The sequence below is a fragment of the Narcine bancroftii genome, chromosome 2 (assembly GCF_036971445.1).
Source record: "Narcine bancroftii isolate sNarBan1 chromosome 2, sNarBan1.hap1, whole genome shotgun sequence".
NCBI classification, from domain to species: Eukaryota; Metazoa; Chordata; class Chondrichthyes; order Torpediniformes; family Narcinidae; genus Narcine; species Narcine bancroftii.
Window position 1 is genome coordinate 171,338,946 of NC_091470.1, and position 20,064 is coordinate 171,359,009.

The 20,064-nt window shown below is 45.3% G+C and overlaps 1 protein-coding gene across 18 annotated transcripts in view; it reads right to left on the reverse strand.

Moving 5' to 3' along the window:
* eif4g3b (eukaryotic translation initiation factor 4 gamma, 3b) overlaps window positions 1-20,064 on the reverse strand; it is a 346,564-nt gene that overhangs the window by 245,670 nt on the left and 80,830 nt on the right. For 13 of the 18 annotated variants that reach the window (XM_069919084.1, XM_069919085.1, XM_069919079.1 and 10 more), the window contains one exon: window positions 6,634-6,753. The exons of the other annotated variants lie outside the window; for them this stretch is intronic. In XM_069919084.1, the coding sequence (XP_069775185.1) occupies window positions 6,634-6,753 (120 nt within the window). The remainder of the gene's footprint in view (window positions 1-6,633; window positions 6,754-20,064) is intronic. 18 annotated transcript variants of the gene reach the window in all.

The following is a 20,064-nucleotide window of genomic DNA, read 5'->3' on the forward strand; positions in this document are numbered from 1 at the left end:
TGAGATGATAGTGGAGGGGAAGCCATGTTTGAGGAAGAATGCAATAATTTCAGGGACTCTGGACTGGAAGACCTCATCTTAGGAACAGATGCGACAGAGACGGAGAAATTGAGAGAAAGGGATGGAATCCTTGCAGGGGGCAGGGTGTGAGGAAGCGTAGTCCAGGTAGTTGTGGGAGTTGGAGGGCTTGTAGTATATGTCAATGGAAAGTTTGTCTCCTGAGTTGGAGGCAGAGAGATCCAGGGAAGGGAAAATGTTATTGGAGATGGACCAGGTGAGTATGAGATCAGGTTGGAAGTTGGACGTAAAGTGGATAAAGCTGACAACCTCATCGTGGGTGCATGAGGAAGTCACGATATTGTCGTCTATATACAGGAGGAAAAGTTGGGGGTGCCAGTGAGAGGCCTTGGCATTGGAAGCTCCGTGGCAGCTCCAGCTAAGAAAATGTTGTTTGAAGCTTCTAAAGATAACAAATCTGTGATGTTTTCAAAGCAAATTTTAAAAGAAAATGGAGATAAAGGAAAATTTCAAAACATTTCTGATACCATGATATGGAGACAGGCAGCTGATGAAGTCCCGAGGCTCTGGTAACATCACTGTTGTATTTTAATACATGATTAGATTTCACCTCATTTTTCTCTTGTACAGCCCAAATATTCTCTTGCTTTATTTGACAAGAAATTCATGATAAATCCCAAGCAAAGACAACTAACTACCCCATGTGACATCACTCACTGTCCTGCTGGTCAGATTCCAGAGGGTGAGTGTAATGTCCTCAAATTTTCTCTGGGTGAAAAGCATCAAGCTACAATTACATTTTTTTGGGGGGAGGGGTGTTGTTTGTGACAGTTTTTTAAAAAGTTACACAAATTGTATTTTAAGGCAGGGATCAACATAATCATATCAACTGACAAACAAGTCAGATTTAGATGCTGTCTGGCAGCCAATTTAAAGGGAATAGAATCGTGTGAACTGGAAATGCATTGCATTGGCACATCAAATGATGTAGCAGAAACTATATAAAGGTTACAACTAGAAGACAAAGTGCTCGTAGGAGCTTTGGATTCCTGGGGATGCAGAAACAGCATAATGTGTGGTTTTAATCCTATTAAATAAATCAATAGCCTCTTGCAATCGCTGCAAAGGCTGGGGTGTTAAGAACACAGAGTGTACATTAAGCTTAAAGAATGTGGCTTTACAAATTTGTTTCTATTTAAGACCCTTGAGAACTGCTGGAATACAAATTAAAGTCAAAATTAGCAACTCGATGTCCAAAGTTAGTACTTCTGATAGAGCAAACCAATAAGCCACCCATATACAAACACAAATTCTCTGATCTCCCAAATTTCACATCACCTCCAGACAAAAGATCAAGGAAATTTTTAAAAATGTAACACTTCTTCTAATGAAGACAAGAGAAAAAGCACAAAAAGAATAGGAAGATTTTAGATTTCTTTCAAACACATCAAATTAATCTGTGGAGATTGTACAGGGCTTTCAACATTCTGCAATCAAATAAACAACTGCCATCTGATAAATGAAATCTAATTACTAAATAAACTATCAAATAAAACCACCAGTTTCCAATGGGAATTCAAAACAAGATTCGCTCATAATTTCTCTAACTGCTTGTTAAGTTCAAACAAAACTTTCTATTCCTGAAAGCCTGGTGTTCGTTGCAACCATTCAAATTAATTTGAAAAATCAATACTCTCCTTTCCTCTCCTGACCGATCCATGCCCAATTTTCAACTTTAGTCTGTTCATCTGTGGTCTTCCCCCTGCCCTTTTTTTCCTTCTCCCCAGCCTTTTAATTCAAGCACCTGTCCTCTTTTTACTCATCCCTTGAAGAAGACCTCAGGCCCAAAACATCAGTATATACATCTTCACCTCCTACAGACACTGTGAGACATTCTGACTTCCTCCAACATTTTTCTGCTTTCACAAATGAATTCGCAAAGAATACCATACCCTGAAAAAGAGCAAATATCTTGCCTCTGATCTTGAAGCCAATTACGCTGGTGCTCTGGCCAGTGCATGTATCTTGCTAAAAATTGGAGTGTTCCCTGTTAAGTTATGCCTGTATAATGTGCTAAAAACTTAGCAATGTTAAAGGTACAGTTTAAGGCAGAGAACCTCAAATTCTGTCTTCAGTAGATAGTTGGTGCCAGTTCTCACATTTGAAACCCTGATGCAATGTTCACAAAATAAAAGTTTTTTTTTTAAATTTTACATGGCATTTATGAATGATAAAAGAAAATGGTAACAATGGCCAAATTAATCTCAACTTCTGGATAGATCTCATATCAAATTCAGATGATTTTCCGGAAGGAAAAGAAATAAAAGTTTTAACTAATGATTAGTAAACATTCCAGATTAAGTTTGTTATCTTGACCTATTCAAAAATACAATTTACAAAACCAAATTTATTTTCAATTGTTCAAATACAACTTTAGAAGTGCAGAAATGTACAAAGCTGGCATGAGAAGCAACTGCTGACATCTGCTCTCCATTGATGATGCAGATTACAATAGCTAGTAGTAACAGGCAAATAACACTACAATTTGCCATAGATTTCAAACATTTCAACAGTAACATACTTCAAACCCAATAGTTATAAGACAAATATAAAGCTATTTGCATTTAATTCTCTCCATATGCCATTTATTCTTATCGCAATTGCAAACAGTAAACCTATCCAAAAGTGAAAGTACTACATCTCTTTCTTCTTTGGCTTGGCTTCGCGGACGAAGATTTATGGAGGGGTAATGTGTACGTCAGCTGCAGGCTCGTTTGTGGCTGACAAGTCCGATGCGAGACAGGCAGACACGGTTGCAGCGGTTGCAAGGGAAAATTAGTTGGTGTTGGGTTTTTCCTCCTTTGTCTTTTGTCAGAGAGGTGGGCTCTACGGTCTTCTTCAAAGGAGGTCGCTGCCCGCCAAACTGTGAGGCGCCAAGATGGACGGTTTGAGGCGATATCAGTCCACCGGCGATGGTCAATGTGGCAGGCACCAAGAGATTTCTTTAGGCAGTCCTTGTACATCTTCTTTGGTGCACCTCTGTCTCGGTGGACAGTGGAGAGCTTGCCATATAACACGATCTTGGGAAGGCGATGGTCCTCCATTCTGGAGACGTGACCTACCCAGCACAGTTTGATCTTCAGCAGCATGGATTCGATGCTGTCGGCCTCTGCCATCTCGAGTATTTCGATGTTGGTGATGAAGTCGCTCCAATGAATGTTGAGGATGGAGCGGAGACAACGCTGGTGGAAGCGTTCTAGGAGCCGTAGGTGATGCCGGTAGAGGACCCATGATTCGGAGCCGAACAGGAGTGTGGGTATGACAACAGCTCTGTATACGCTAATCTTTGTGAGGTTTTTCAGTTGGTTGTTTTTCCAGACTCTTTTGTGTAGTCTTCCAAAGGCGCTATTTGCCTTGGCGAGTCCGTTGTCTATCTCGTTGTCAATCCTTGCATCCGATGAAATGGTGCAGCCGAGATAGGTAAACTGGTTGACCGTTTTGAGTTTTGTGTGCCCGATGGGGATGTGGGGGGGCTGGTAGACATGGTGGGGAGCTGGCTGATGGAGGACCTCCGTTTTCTTCAGGCTGACTCCCAGGCCAAACATTTTAGCAGTTTCTGCAAAACAGGACGTCAAGCGCTGAAGAGCTGGCTCTGAATGGGCAATTAAAGCGGCACTGTCTGCAAAGAGTAGTTCACGGACAAGTTGCTCTTGTGTCTTGGTGTGAGCTTGCAGGTGCCTCAGATTGAAGAGACTGCCATCCGTGCGGTACCGGATGTAAACAGCGTCTTCATTGTTGAGGTCTTTCATGGCTTGTTTCAGCATCATGCTGAAGAAGATTGGAAAGAGGGTTGGTGCGAGAAGGCAGCCTTGCTTCACGCCATTGTTAATGGAGAAGGGTTCAGAGAGCTCAGTGCTGTATCTGACCTGACCTTGTTGGTTTTCGTGCAGTTGGATAACCATGTTGAGGAACTTTGGGGGGCATCCGAGGCGCTCTAGTATTTGCCAAAGCCCTTTCCTACTCACAGTGTCGAAAGCTTTGGTGAGGTCAACAAAGGTGATGTAGAGTCCTTTGTTTTGTTCTCTGCACTTTTATTGGAGCTGTCTGAGGGCAAAGACCATGTCAGTAGTTCCTCTGTTTGCACGAAAGCCGCACTGTGATTCTGGGAGAACATTTTTAGCGACACTAGGTATTATTCTATTTAGGAGAATCCTAGCGAAGATTTTGCATGCAATGAAGAGCAGCGTGATTCCCCTGTAGTTTGAGCAGTCTGGTTTCTCCCCTTTGTTTCTGTACAGGGTGATAATGATGGCATCACGAAGGTCCTGAGGCAGCTTTCCTTGGTCCCAGCAGAGCTTGAAAAACTCATGCAGTTTGGCATGCAGAGTTCTGCCGCCAGCCTTCCAGACCTCTGTGGGGGATTCCATCCATACCTGCTGCTTTGCCACTTTTCAGTTGTTCAATTGCCTTATATGTCTCTTCCCGGGTGAGGACCTCATCCAGCTCTAGCCTTAAGGGCTGTTGAAGGAGCTGGAGCAGGGCGGATTCTTGGACTGAGCGCTTGGCACTGAAAAGAGATTGGAAGTGTTCTGACCATCGGTTGAGGATGGAGATCTTGTCGCTGAGGAGGACTTTGCCGTCTGAGCTGCGCAGCGGGCTTTGGACTTGGGGTGAGGGGCCGTACACAGCCTTTAGAGCCTTGTAAAAACCCCTGAAGTCGCCAATGTCCGCGCTGAGCTGGGTTCGTTTGGCGAGGCTAGTCCACCACTCATTTTGGATCTCCCGGAGTTTGTGCTGAAGATGGCTGCATGCGCGACGGAAGGCTCGTTTCTTCTCTGGCCAGGATGGCTTTACAAGGTGAGCCTAGTGGGCAGCTCGCTTCTTTGCCAGCAGCTCCTGGATTTCCTGGTTGTTTTCGACGAACCAGACCTTGTTTTTCCTGTAGGAGAAGCCCAGTACCTCTTCAGTGGATTGCAGTATGGCAGTCTTCAGCTGATCCCAGAAGGTTTCAGGGGACGAGTCCGTGAGGCGGATCGCATCCTCGAGCTTTGCTTTGAGGTTTGCCTGGAAATTTTCTCTCACTTCGTCTGACTGCAAGTTTCCAACATTGAACCTCTTTCTGGGGGCTTTACTGTTCCTGGACTTTGGCTTGAAGTGAAGTAATTGTCTCTACAATTACCAACTATACCAAAAGGTAGTAAACTAAACTTAGATGCAGAATTTCTTCAGTGTGGGAGATTAAAGGTGATTGAATCACAACATGTTTTTCTGCCTACTGTCCAATTGAAATAATTATTTGCAAGTCACCTACTGTTTGGCAGTTTTGTCAAAAGAGCAAAATAATGGAATCTAGATTGAACAAGTTAATTCCAGAAAGTGTATCCAGCCAAGATCATAACGAATGGCCCATCAAGTCTGCTCCACTATTCAATAAAATCATTGTTGATCTGGCTGTGGGTTCAGCTCCATTTGCCTGCCTTTTTCCCATAACCCTTAATGCCCCACTCTACAAGTCTCTACGTCTTAAATGTATTTAATGAATTAGCCTCCACTACTTTTTTTAGACAGAGAATTCTACAGATTCATTACTCTCTGGGAAAATCTCTGCCCCTTAATTCTAGACTCACCTTTTAAGGTAAAGATAAGTGCCTCTATCTTATCTATTCATTTCATAATTGTATGTTTCTAAAAGATCCCCTCACATTCTTCTGAATTCCAGCGAGTATAGACCGAAGTGACTCAATTTCTTCCCACAGGCCAACCTTTTCATCTTGATTACCCTGGCAAACGTCATGTGCACCGTGTCCAAAAACAGTCAATCTTTTCTCAAACAAGGAGACCAGAACTGCACAGTTCTCCAGGTGCAACCTCTCCAGTATCCTGGACAATTGCACTAGAACTTCAGTGCTCTTAAATTCAATTCCTCCATCAATGAAGATCAACGTTACATTTGCCTTCTTGATGACTTGTTGTGCCAAGTTATCACAAATCTTTTGTGATTCATACATACACAAGCACTTCCAAATCCTTCTGCACAACAGAGCCGTACAATCTTTCACCATGTAATGATATGATCTAGTTTTCCTTCCAAAGTCATGAACTCACATTTACCAACATTGCATTCCTTCTGCCAGTCCCTTGCCCTCTCACTATGCAAGTTTAGAAACATTATTTTCCATATCTGCTAAGTTACAAAGTGCAAAGATGAAGTACCAAGTTGCTTTCTTTGTAATATTTTCTCGCCAGCATAGCATTGTCAGGGGAACAAGCGGTTTGAATGTTTACTTCAATTTATACATCACTATCCCAGAATTTTACATGTCAAGATTCCACAGGGATTTGTGTGCCTTGGAACAGAAGCTTACATTAGGCCTGATGAAAGACTGATCCTGAACAATTGCATATGACGTGAAGTTCCAAGCTGTTTTAATATTGTCAAATCAAATTAAATAGGCTGCACTACTTTAGACAACAACTTGCTTTATCACTGTCTATGTTCATGAACCATCCTTAATTTTCATAATGGTCATGAAAATAACAGGAGATCATTACTTTATTCTGACACTCGATGACTCCCAAAAATGAGAAATATCCTTTTTTTTTGGATTTAGTTACCTGTGAGAGGCCTGGTGAAGAGGCATGGCCTGGCGGCGTTGCAGGGAGATTTGGATGACCTTTGCTTATTTCGTGTGTTGTGTAAGCAGCAGGTCCTGCCTGTCTGGGCACCTGTGGGACCTGACAGAGACACTAAATGTTAGGACAATGTGGTATTCTCAGAACATAGCAACACATATTATTTTCTAGAAAATGAAAAGGTCTAAGTGTAACTGTGATCATTGGGCAACGGTGATAGGGATTGGAAATGACAGCTGGTGCTATTTTGAATAAATATAAATACTAAAATACTAGAAAATCGAAAAAGAAATATAAAATTGAACTACCCACCACCAGATGAAGGCTGTGTTCCTAAAGCTTTGCGATATTATGGCAATATTGTCAATATCTCACATTAACATTCAAATTTAATTTGCATTTAATACATAGATCAGAAATTAAATATCTAGAATGTAAAACACATATGCAGTATTTTTTTTCTATTGCCTTCTCCCCATCTAACAGTTTTCCTTCCTCAATCCCCTACTGGCCCCTGTCCTCATTAAATCCTGTATTGTATTAAATACAAAAATGTCCACTACAAAATTCAGAGCATTGATAATGTAACATCACTAAAAAAAAAATTTCATTTAAGTTTTTATTGGTATCTTTCAGGACCATCTTCCACACTACATTTTGAAGCAACTTAAGAAATACACTTTTAAGAACTTAAGCACCACTTGTTATTTATATTTTTATGCATGATACGGCCAAGATATTACAAATTATAGATTTCAAGACCAAACAGGATTTATTGTGATCTTGGAAGCGTAACACTAAGAAGAGGCAGATGCCATTTCAACAATGGTGTAAATCTCAATGGGTCATTAGCCGAATCCTTCAATTAAGGAATCTTGCAAACTGAAGACAGTGAATAGGTTAACATAAATACAAAAGAATTTGCCGAACTATGTGTGGCAATGTGTTTTATTCAGTTAAATTCACAAAATGGGAACATAACTGGTATGCAATGATAAAAATAAAATAAAGGTCGATTGATGAGCTTGAATTGATCGTAACTTGGGGCTGCCGGTAAAGATCAGGGACAACTGTATACAGTATTTTAATACAAAATATGTACTTCTATAGAAGTTTTAATAACGTTTTTTTTCAATCAGTTGCATGTGCGGTGGACGTAACTCGCATAGGTTGGAAGTCGAGAACGACCTGTCTCCATTCCCTGGCATCATGTAAGAATTACTGATTTGTCAATGGACTTGGATAATCTACTACCATGATTGAGAGTTCTCCACTTCCTGGTAAAGTATAGTAGAAAGTAGTTGGAGAAAAAAAATATTATTATTTTAGTATTTTTTGGGAGAGAGTGGAAGGTCTTTTAACAGTTGTAATTTATGATATTAATTCTTTCAATCAGTTTGCAACAAACTGGTCAGAAAACACACAATCCACACAAGGGCCTAAAAAAAATCTGAATCCAGGGTGTTCAGGAAAAAGCAAAGGAGGTGGTGTTTGCCTCATCATCAATTCATCATGGTGCACTGGTTATGTCTGTCCTGCTCCCCCAACCTGGAGGTCAAGTGTCAATCATTCTATCTGCCATGGGAATTTACCGCCATCATCCTGGTACTATGTACATTAAGCTCAGGCTGACATCAGGCTCGCATTGGAGGGGCTGAGCACTGATCAGCAGCCATGAAGCAGCACACCTTGATGCCTTCCTTGATCAGTGTTGGAGACTTCAACCAAGCCAACCTAACAAAAAAAGCAATCATCAATACATTAACTGCAAATCCACAGGAGCCCACACACTTGACCACTGCTACACCACCATGAAGATCGCCTACCAAGCCATCCAATGGCTGCACTTTGGCAAGTCTGATCATTTGGCTGAACTTCTACTTCTGATGTACATGGAGAAACTGAGTTCTACATCTCCAGTGTTAAAGAAAGAGAAAGTATAGTCGAGGGAGGTGGAAGACACAACAGTAGTTGGCCTCATCAGCAACAACATTGAGATGTACTACAGAGGTGGAAAATCTCGTGAAATGATGCAAGAGTCTCAACCTGAGTCTCAACAGGGACTAGACGAAGGGGATGATCGTGAACTTCAGGAGGACTCCACACCAACAACTCTAGCAGAGGGAGTGGAGAGCACCAAGTTCCATGGAGTTCACTTAAATAGTGACCTATCGTAGAGGCACATCTTCTCACTTATCAGGAAGGTGCATTTCCCGAGAAAACTGAAGTGGGCAGGCTACTGGCCATTATGTCAACCTTCTATAGGAACTCTATCAAGAGCATCCTGACATGTTGCATCACAGTGTGGTATAGTTGCTGCAGAGAAATGGATTGGAGGTCAATCCACAGGACCGTAAGAATGGCAGAGAGGATCACTGGAGTCTCCCTCCCACCACCCCCCCCACCCACTTCATACCTGACGTGATTTACCAAGATTGTCATCTGAAGAGATTTTGCAAATTCATTGAGGACCCTTGCACCCTGCACACAGCATCTTTCAGCTGCTCCTGTCAGGATCCAGAAGGATCAGAGCCAGCACCACCAGGTTGAGGAACAGCTTCTTCCCTTGGGCAGTGAAAATGGTGAACGACGAAAGGATCTGCTCACACTAACCATCCAAAATTCCCATATGTTCAGAACAATATTTATTTATTTGCATAGATGGAATACTTCTCCTGCAAATGTATTGTTTGTGTGCATGTGTGAGATGTCTGGTCATATGCCTGTATGTTTTGCAGTGAGGATAGGAGAATAGGAGAATGCTGTTTGAAACCTGCACAATCAGATGACACTGCCGCTTGAAGATGTCCTTAATGGTGTGAAAGCTGGTGCTCATGATGACGCTGGTCAAGTTCACAACTCTCTGTAATTTTTCCTGTCCTGCACATTGTATTACTGTATATGGTATAGAGACTTTACTTGATTTGAGGAGCACCTGCAGGATTGCTTTGAATTGGTGGACTGGACCATATTCAAGGGCTCATCTTAAAACTTGAGTGAACATGCCATGACTGTCACCGATTCCCTCAACACCTGCGTGGATGAATGGTGGCCACGTGCACATTCTGGGAGTACCCCAACCAGAAAGATCGCGACAGGAAGACTCAGTATGACCTAAGGATGATTATCTCCACAGCATTGGCTGAGCGAATTCTGAGGGAAGCTAAAGACAGAGTCAAATACCTGCCAGCTATAGCAGGCCATTATAGCCTACAAGGTGAAGCTGAACCTCATAAATGGCCGTGATGCTTCACTACCCAATGAGCTGAACACTTTTTATGCTCGCTTTGAAAAGGAGAATTCAACAGTACCAATGAGATTCCTTGCAGAAGCTGACAGCTCTATAATATCTGGCCAACGTCAGATCATCCTTCAAATGTGAACTCTCCCTTGCAAGACATCAGGCCCTGATGGCATAACTAGCTGGAGTGTTCACAGACATTTTTAATCATTTATTTCTTGGGTCTGAGTTTCCCACCTGCTACACAAGGATCCACTGCTCTAATCCCATGACTATAGAGGCATAATTCAAATACCATCTATAAATTTGCTGATGACACCATGGTTGTCGGCAGTATCACAGATGGCAATGAGGAGTGAGATAGATCAGCTAGTTGAGTGGGGTCACAACAGCAATCTTGCACTAAATGTTAGCAAAGCTAAGAAACTGATTGTGGACTTCAGGAAAGGGGGGGGGAAATATCAGAATAAAGACCAGTCCTCATCAACAGCAGTGGAAAAGGCTAAGAACTTAAAAATCATTTGTGTCAACATCTTTAATGATTCTTTTTTTTAAAATTTAGACAAACAGCATGGTAACAGGCCATTTTGGCTCACAACTCTTGCCACCCAATTGACCTACGCCCCCGGTGCATTTCAAATGGTGGGAGGAAACCGGAGCTCCAAGGGGAAACCCACGCAGACACAGGGAGAACATACAAACTCCTTACAGATAGCTCAGATTTCAAACCCAGTTCCAATGACTGGCGGTGTAAGGTGATGCGCTAACCAGCTGCGCCAACTCTGCTGCCCATCTATCCTGGGACCACCATGTTGATGTAAACACGAAGGTTCGCTCCAGCTATACTTCATGAGGAGTTTGAGGAGATTTAGAAAGGGCACCAAACACCCTTGCAAATTTCTACAGGTGTACAATTGAGAGTATTCTGACTGGTTGCATCACTGTTTGGTATGGAGGTACCTATGAACAGGAAAGGAAAAGACTACAGAGAGTTGTGAACTTGGCCAGCGACATTATGGGCGCCAGTCTTCACACCATCAAGAGCATCTACAAGAGGCGGTGTCTTAAAAAAGCAGTCTCTATCCTCAAGGACCCTGATCACCCAGGCCATGCCTTCTTCAGACTGCTACCATCATGTAGGAAGTGCAAGAGCCTTAAGTTGAACACTCAACGATACAAAACAGCTTCTACCCCTCTGCTATATCAGTTTCTGAATAGACAAGCTATGGCTCTGTGGAGTCTACAGCACAGGAGAGGTTATAGCTGTATGCAGGTTAGCTCAGAAAGAACGACACAAACCCCAGTTGAGTAATGGGCTCACACTGAGGGGTGTGGTCCAAGCCCCCTCAGCACTGATTGGTGCATTTGCAATCCACTTTACTTGATAGTCTCCTTTCGTTGTGGCCAATTGGAGGGCAGTGCTGCAGGCCTCATGCAGCCTGCTGGATCGACGCATTTTGTAATTCATTTTGTGAGGCGCCCCGAAGGGACTGCGAAGGGTTGCCTGCCGCACGGTAGAAGGTGTAGGAGCCTGAAGTCAAACACCCAACAGTACAAAACAGTTTCTGCCCCTCCGCTATCAGTTTCTGAATGGACAATGAGCCATTGTCTCTCCTTTTCTGCACTAATTTATTTATTTAAAAATGTAAATTTTGTAGCAATATTTGCACCTGTAATGCTGTCACTAAACAACAAATTTCGTGACTTTAGAAATTTAGGTTCTTGGGAGTCACCATCTTGGAGAATCTTTTCTGGACCCAACAATGGCATCGTGAAGAGAGCACGTCAGTGCCTCTACTTCCTCAGGAATTTGTACAACACTAGAAACCCTGTGGAAAGTGTACTGACAAGCTGCATCATGGTCTGGTATGGGAACACCAATGCCCCCGAGAGCAAAGCCCTCCAAAAGGTAGTGGACACAGCCCAGGACATCACAGGCAAAACCCTCCCCAATGTCAGGAACATCTACAGGGGACGCTGCTGTCTGAGGGTCACATCAATCATCAAATACCCACACCACCAGGTTCAGGAATAGCTGCTCCCCATCCACCATCAGACCCCTTAACCACAAACAAACTCAATCAGAGACTCATTTAAGGACTCTTCCTTGTGAACTTTATTGATTTTGTTTGTACTCTCTATATTGCAGTTTGTTTACATTCATTCTGTTAATTTTATTTTAAAAAGAACACACATTTATGCTATGTAGTCTATTTTTTTTGCACTACAGGTGCCTAACCTTATATCCAGGATCGCCAGGACCAGACATCTGCCATTGTTTGGAATCTTCCAGATTTCAGAATCATTTTTAAATGGCAGTCCCTTTAAGCCTGCCTGCCCAAGTCACTCTCCCATCTCTCTCCCACTCGCCCACAAGTCGCACTGCCATCTCTCTCCCCCACACCTTGCCCACCCTGCAGAGTTGCGCTGCAATCTCTTCCCCTCGCCCGCCCGAGTTGCGCTGCTCTCCCCCCCCCACATTGCCCACGTGAGTCGCACTGCCATCTCTCCCCCTCTCACCTGAGTGCGCTGCTGTCTCCCTCTCTCTCTCTCTCTCTCCCAACCCCCCACCACCACTGTACCAGCACCAGGGTAATGGTCCCTTTCTTGGTTCCCATGTGAGGGCACAACAGTTTCAGCTGTTGAATAGCGACAACCATTGATCCTGCATTGAGCTGCTGCTAGGTTGACTGACAGCACCGCAACGTTAGATGGGCATCAGTAGATAGCAATTCGGAGGTGATTATAAAGTAGCAAAACGACACTGGATATTCCAATGCAAGTTGAGCAAGGGTCAAGCTCAATGGGTAGGGTATTTATAGAGTAACGATACCACTAATTAGCGACACGGAATGTGACAGGATACATGGGAGTTGAGCAAGGGTCACATTGGTGGCAAACTGAATCTTTTGGCATCTTTACACAGAAACTTTGGAGTTATTCCAAAAAAATTAGCATACTTACTTCCGTCCGGTATGTCCCAATGTGGTTGTTTACACTGGGCACTTTTATGGCATTTTTACACAGCCTAACTGTGTCGCGGAGTTTGTTGGAGGGGGGAAACGTCATATTTATTCGGCCAGTTTAGTTTCTTACAGAGTGGCTGTGGTCAATTTACACTGCAGCTGCTCCGTAAAAATATGTTAGGGTACATGTGGAAAAATTATGGGATTTGCCTAAAAAATTCCATCTCAACATTTTTACACCACCACCAGAGCAGAAAATTTTCTGCTGTTCAGTGTCTGTGTTAAAGTGCTTTTTAATGAGCAGGTGCCATCTACCAAAAAAGTGCCAGTTTTTGGAGGTTGCCATTTTTCAGAATCGCAGATAAAAGGCTAGGCACTTGTACCAATTAGTGGCAATCAGGAAAAAGTAATCTCAGGATTGTGTGATGTCATGTATGTACTATGACAATAAATCTGAAATCTGACACGTTCATGATAATAAATTTTGATTCAACCTGTTGATGCGCTTGATTGCCCGTTAACATTTCCCATGCGGGAAGAAGCATTACTAATGAAACAAATGTGGAAAGACAAGCAACAGGCAAATCCTAATCTGGAGGTGAAACTTGTCAGGAAACATTATATAGCCTTGGGGGTCTTTTTCCCAAGATAAGAAACTAACTGTAACTTGATTCAGTAAGATTGTGTTAAGATAAACATCACACATACTGCTACTGCTGCTAGAGGGAGATTCAAACTCCGATTTGGTGATACAAAATAGGTTTTTCTGTGGCTTGGCTTCGCGGACGAAGATTTATGGAGGGGGTAAAAGTCCACGTCAGCTGCAGGCTCGTTTGTGGCTGACAAGTCCGATGCGGAACAGGCAGACACGGTTGCAGCGGCTGCAGGGGAAAATTGGTTGGTTGGGGTTGGGTGTTGGGTTTTTCCTCCTTTGCCTTTTGTCAGTGAGGTGGGCTCTGCGGTCTTCTTCAAAGGAGGTTGCTGCCCGCCAAACTGTGAGGCGCCAAGATGCACAGTTTGAGGCGATATCAGCCCACTGGCGGTGGTCAATGTGGCAGGCACCATGAGATTTCTTTAGGCAGTCCTTGTACCTTTTCTTTGGTGCACCTCTGTCACAGTGGCTAGTGGAGAGCTCGCCATATAACACAATCTTGGGAAAGCGATGGTCCTCCATTCTGGAGACGTGACCCACCCAGCGCAGCTGGATCTTCAGCAGCGTGGACTCAATGTTGTCGACCTCTTCCATCTCGAGTACTTCGACGTTAGGGATGAAAGCGCTCCAATGGCTGTTGAGGATGGAGCGGAGACAACGCTGGTGGAAGCGTTCTAGGAGCCGTAGGTGATGCCGGTAGAGGACCCATGATTCGGAGCCGATCAGGAGTGTGGGTATGACAACGGCTCTGTATACGCTCATCTTTGTGAGGTTTTTCAGTTGGTTGTTTTTCCAGACTCTTTTGTGTAGTCTTCCAAAGGCGCTATTTGCCTTGGCGAGTCTGTTGTCTATCTCATTGTCGATCCTTGCATCTGATGAAATGGTGCAGCCGAGATAGGTAAACTGGTTGACCTCTTTGAGTTTTGTGTGCCCGATGGAGATGTGGGGGGGCTGGTAGTCATGGTGGGGAGTTGGCTGATGGAGGACCTCCGTTTTCTTCAGGCTGACTTCCAGGCCAAACATTTTGGCAGTTTCCGCAAAGCAGGACGTCAAGCGCTGAAGAGCTGGCTCTGAATGGGCAACTAAAGCGGCATCGTCTGCAAAGAGTAGTTCACGGACAAGTTTCTCTTGTGTCTTGGTGTGAGCTTGCAGGCGCTTCAGATTGAAGAGACTGCCATCCGTGCGGTACCGGATGTAAACAGCGTCTTCATTGTTGAGGTCTTTCATGGCTTGGTTCAGCATCATGCTGAAGAAGATTGAAAAGAGGGTTGGTGCGAGAACACAGCCTTGCTTCACGCCATTGTTAATGGAGAAGGGTTCAGAGAGCTCATTGCTGTATCTGACCCGGCCTTGTTGGTTTTCGTGCAGTTGGATAATCATGTTGAGGAACTTTGGGGGACATCCGATGCGCTCTAGTATTTGCCAAAGCCCTTTCCTGCTCACGGTGTCGAAGGCTTTGGTGAGGTCAACAAAGGTGATGTAGAGTCCTTTGTTTTGTCCTCTGCACTTTTATTGGAGCTGTCTGAGGGCAAAGACCATGTCAGTAGTTCCTCTGTTTGCGCGAAAGCCGCACTGTGATTCTGGGAGAATATTCTCGGCGACACTAGGTATTATTCTATTTAGTTGAATCCTAGCGAAGATTTTGCATGCAATGGAGAGCAGCGTGATTCCTCTGTAGTTTGAGCTGTCTGATTTCTCGCCTTTGTTTTTGTACAGGGTGATGATGGTGGCATCACGAAGGTCCTGAGGCAGTTTTCCTTGGTCCCAACAAAGCTTGAAAAACTCATGCAGTTTGGCATGCAGAGTTTTGCCGCCAGCCTTCCAGACCTCTGGGGGGGATTCCATCCATACCTTCTGCTTTGCCACTTTTCAGTTGATCGATTGCCTTATATGTCTCATCCTGGGTGAGGACCTCATCCAGCTCTAGCCTTAGGGGCTGTTGAGGGAGCTGGAGCAGGGCGGAATCTTGGACTGAGGGGTTGGGACTGAAAAGAGATTGGAAGTGTTCTGACCATCGGTTGAGGATGGAGATCTTGTCGCTGAGGAGGACTTTGCTGTCTGAGCTGCGCAGCGGGCTTTGGACTTGGGGTGAGGGGCCCTACACAGCCTTTAGAGCCTCGTAGAAACCCCTGAAGTCGCCAATGTCCGCGCTGAGCTGGGTTCGTTTGGCGAGGCTAGTCCACCACTCATTTTGGATCTCCCGGAGTTTGCGCTGAAGATGGCTGCATGTGCGACGGAAGGATTGTTTCTTCTCTGGACAGGACGGCTTTGTAAGGTGAGCCTGGTGGGCAGCTCGCTTCTTTGCCAGCAGCTCCTGGATTTCCTGGCTGTTTTCGTCGAACCAGTCCTTGTTTTTCCTGAAGGAGAAACCCAGTACCTCTTCAGTGGATTGCAGTATGGTAGTCTTCAACTGATCCCAGAGGGTTTCAGGGGACGGGTCTGTGAGGCGGGTTGCATCGTCGAGCTTTGCTTTGAGGTTTGCCTGGAAGTTTCCTCTCGCTTCGTCTGACTGCAGGTTTCCAACATTGAACCTCTTTCTGGGGGCTTTACTGTTCCTGGGCTTTGGCTTGAAGTGAAGGTTGAGCTTGCAGCGAACCAGCCGGTGGTCAGTGTGGCATTCCGCGCTGGGCATGACCCTGGTGTGGAGCACATCTCGTTTGTCACTTTCTCGCACCAGGATGTAGTCCAGGAAGTACCAGTGTTTGGATCGGGGATGCATCCAGGTAGTCTTAAGGCTGTCCCTCTGCTGAAAAAGGGTGTTTGTAATGACAAGCCGCTGTTCTGCGCAGAGCTCCAACAGGAGGCGCCCATTGTCGTTGCACTTGCCGACACCATGCTTGCCCAGGATTCCTGGCCAGGTTTCTGAGTCTTTGCCGACGCGAGCGTTGAAGTCGCCAAGGATGACAACCTTGTCGGCTGTAGGGGTGCGTTGGATGAGGTTGCGCAGGTCAGTGTAGAACTTGTCCTTTTCTGCTGGTTCCGCCTGGAGGGTTGGAGCATAGACACTGATGAGGGTGATGCAACGCTTGTTTTGAAGGGGGAGTCGCATGGACATGATTCGGTCTGAGTGGCCTGTCGGAAGGTTTTCGCGTTTGGAGGCAATGAAGTTCTTGACCATGAAGCCTACACCAGATAGGCGTCGTTCATCCGAAGGCTTGCCAGACCAGTAGAGCGTGTAGCCCGCGCCGCGTTCTTGGAGGCTGCCTACATCTGCCAGGCGGCGGCCCCAGTCCGGGCACAGGGAGAGCAGCGGCGGCCCCGGCCCCGGCGAAGGGTAGGCGGCGGCGGCCCCGATCCGGGCAGGAGCAAGGGGGAGACGGCGGCCCCGGCCTCGGTCGAGTGAGGCAGGCGGAGGCCCCGGTCCGGGCAGAGAGTTGGAGGCGGCGGCCCCAGTCCGGGCACAGGGAGAGCTGCGGCGGCCTCGACCCCGGTCCGGGCAGTATGGACCGACCTAGGAGGGGAGGCAGACCCCTCCAGCCCGGGTAAGAAACCTGCATAGGAGAAGGCCACTCCGATATAAAACTTACGACCCAAGGACCTCGCTGCCACGTCCCAGCTCGCTTGGCCACGGCACACGAACCATGGGTGTAAAGGGTGGGGCCAGTACTGCGCGCACGGCACTCCACCTAAAAGCTCCTTTGCGCAGGCCCGAGGACAGGTCCACGTCCTCCCCCTCCACGTCCTCCCCCTCCACGTCCTCCCCTCCACGTCCTCCCCCTCAAATTATGCTTACAAGCTCAAGTTAGCATGCTGGAACATCAGAACCATGCTAGACAAGGCTGACAGCCACCGACCTGAACGTCGGTCTGCCTCATTGCACATGAACTCCTCAGGCTTGACATCGACATAGCCACTCTCACAAAATAGGTAGTAACAATCTAACAGGATATTCAAGATGATCTTCTTCACTTGGTTCTTTTTTCTTTGGCTTGGCTTCGCGGACGAAGATTTATGGAGGGGGTAAATGTCCACGTCAGCTGCAGGCTCGTTTGTGGCTGACAAGTCCGATGCGGGACAGGCAGACACGGTTGCAGCGGTTGCAGGAGAAAATTAGTTGGTTGGGGTTGCGTGTTGGGTTTTTCCTCCTTTGTCTTTTGCCAGTGAGGTGGGCTCTGCGGTCTTCTTCAAAGGAGGTTGCTGCCCGCCGAACTGTGAGGCGCCAAGATGCACGGTTTGAGGCGATATCAGCCCATTGGCGGTGGTCAATGTGGCAGGCACCAAGAGATTTCTTTAGGCAGTCCTTGTACCTCTTCTTTGGTGCACCTCTGACACGATAGCCAGTGGAGAGCTCGCCATATAACACGATCTTGGGAAGGCGATGGTCCTCCATTCTGGAGACGTGACCTACCCAGCGCAGTTGGATCTTCAACAGCATGGATTCGATGCTGTCGGCCTCTGCCATCTCAAGTACTTCGATGTTAGGGATGAAGTCGCTCCAATGAATGTTGAGGATGGAGCGGAGACAACGCTGGTGGAAGCGTTCTAGGAGCTGTAGGTTACTCCCACAAAAATGAAACAGGCCGTCAGTTAAGCATCATTTGGCCCTTATCCATTTAAACCATTCTTATTCATAAACTATATCTGTCTAAACACCTTTTGAACGTTGTAATTGGCCCTCATGTTTTTAAGACTGCAATGTCAGGAAAATCGCTGAAAAAAAAACAATTATTGCCCGTGTGGTTGTTCACACTGGGCGCCTTTTTAGACTGCAAGTATCTGAGTGTAACAATCCCGGTGGTTGGATGTGCAGTAGAGTGAATGACCAACAATGAATTTTTTCTGTACAATTTACACTGCAGGCTTCTTCTAAAAAAGTGTTGGGGTCCTGTTGGATGAATTGCGGCGCAGGAATTGACTCAAAATTCCTGCATATTCCTTTTTAAACTGCCCATGTAGCAGCAAAATTCTGACTGTGCCGTTACATACCTGCGGTTTAAAAACCCCTCTTGTCTACCACTTCCACGGGCAGCTCATTCTTCACATGAAGGTGTCCCTCAGGTCCCTTTTAGATATTTCCCCTCACATTAAAATCTATTCCCTCTAGTTTAAGATTCTCCGAATCTCAGAAAAAGATCATGACAACTTACCTTATTTTTGCCCCTCATGATTGGAAAACCTCCATCGTCTCCCCTTTTAATGTGAGAGGAGAAAAGTTCCAGCTCTCTTTAAAATTCATGCTATACCTTAGTGCATCTTTTCTGTAAGCTAGGTGACCCAAACTCTAAGTATAGTCTCACCACAATCTCACCATGATCTCCCTGTTCTTGCACTCAATGCCTTGACCAATAATGGCAACCAAGTCAAACACCACCCTGGCCACCTTGTTGCCAATTTCCTGGAATAATGCACCTATATCCCCAATTCTCTTTGTTCCACAATACTCCTCAAAGTCCTACCATTCACCCGTCCAGCCCTATTAGAACCTCCCAAAGTCCAAGACCTCAGTATGTATCCAAGTTAAATTGCATCTTCCATCCCTTGGCCTGTTGTGATTGTAAGTAACCTTCTTCACAGTCTACACTGCCACCAACCTTGATATCATCAATAAAGTTACTAACCATGCTGACTAGATTGTCATCCACTGTTAACAGAGATGACAATTCCATAGTCAAAATCCCAAGCACACCACTGGTCACAAGCCTCTAATCTGATTAACAAGCTTCCACTGTCTCTCTCTGTCTCCTTCCTTCAAGCCAACCTTGTATTCAACTGACAAACCCACCCTGGATTTCATTCAATCTAACCTTCCAACCTACCGTGCAGAATCTTGTCAAATACCTTGCCAAGTTTCACATAGACAAAGTAGGGTGGTATGGTTCGCGCAATACTGTGACAGCATCAGTGATCGGGACTGGGGTTCGAATCCTGCACTGTCTATAAGGAGTTTATACATTCACTCTGCATCTGTGTGGGGGTTCCAGTTTCCTCCCACCCTTCAAATAATAACATTATTTTAAATTAATTGAGCAGCACAGGCTTCTGGGCCAAAGGGCCTGTTATCAGGATGTATGTGCAAATTTTCTTTTTAAAAAATCCACCTACATCAGGACACCTCACATGCTCTCTATCACTTCAACAATTTTCAGTTCCCTGCGCTGGACTGCCTCATTTTCACCATGGACACTCAGTCCCTATACACTTCCATCCCACATAAATAAGGTCTCAGGGCTTTCTGCTTCTTCCTTAACAAACCTAATAGGCCCCCTCCACATTCTCCCTCCTGTGCCACCACATTTGTGGCAGAGAGCCAACTCGCACCAGTTAAACAGGAAAGTCTGCAGATGCTGTGATTGTAGGGCAACAAACAAAAGTGCTGGAGAAACTCAACATGAATCTACAGGAAACAAAGGGAAACCAATGCTTCAGGCCAGTGCACACACCAGTCACTTTTTCTCCTTACCATTCCTAATTTCTACCCACAATGGTTCTACACTTTACTCCAAAAACTCTTGATTTCATCAAATTAAACCCCTGCCCGACTTCCTTTATCTTTCTGCCTCTCCTTTCATGTTACCCGAGACTCCCGAATATTTAATTCCAGACATCTCAACCCT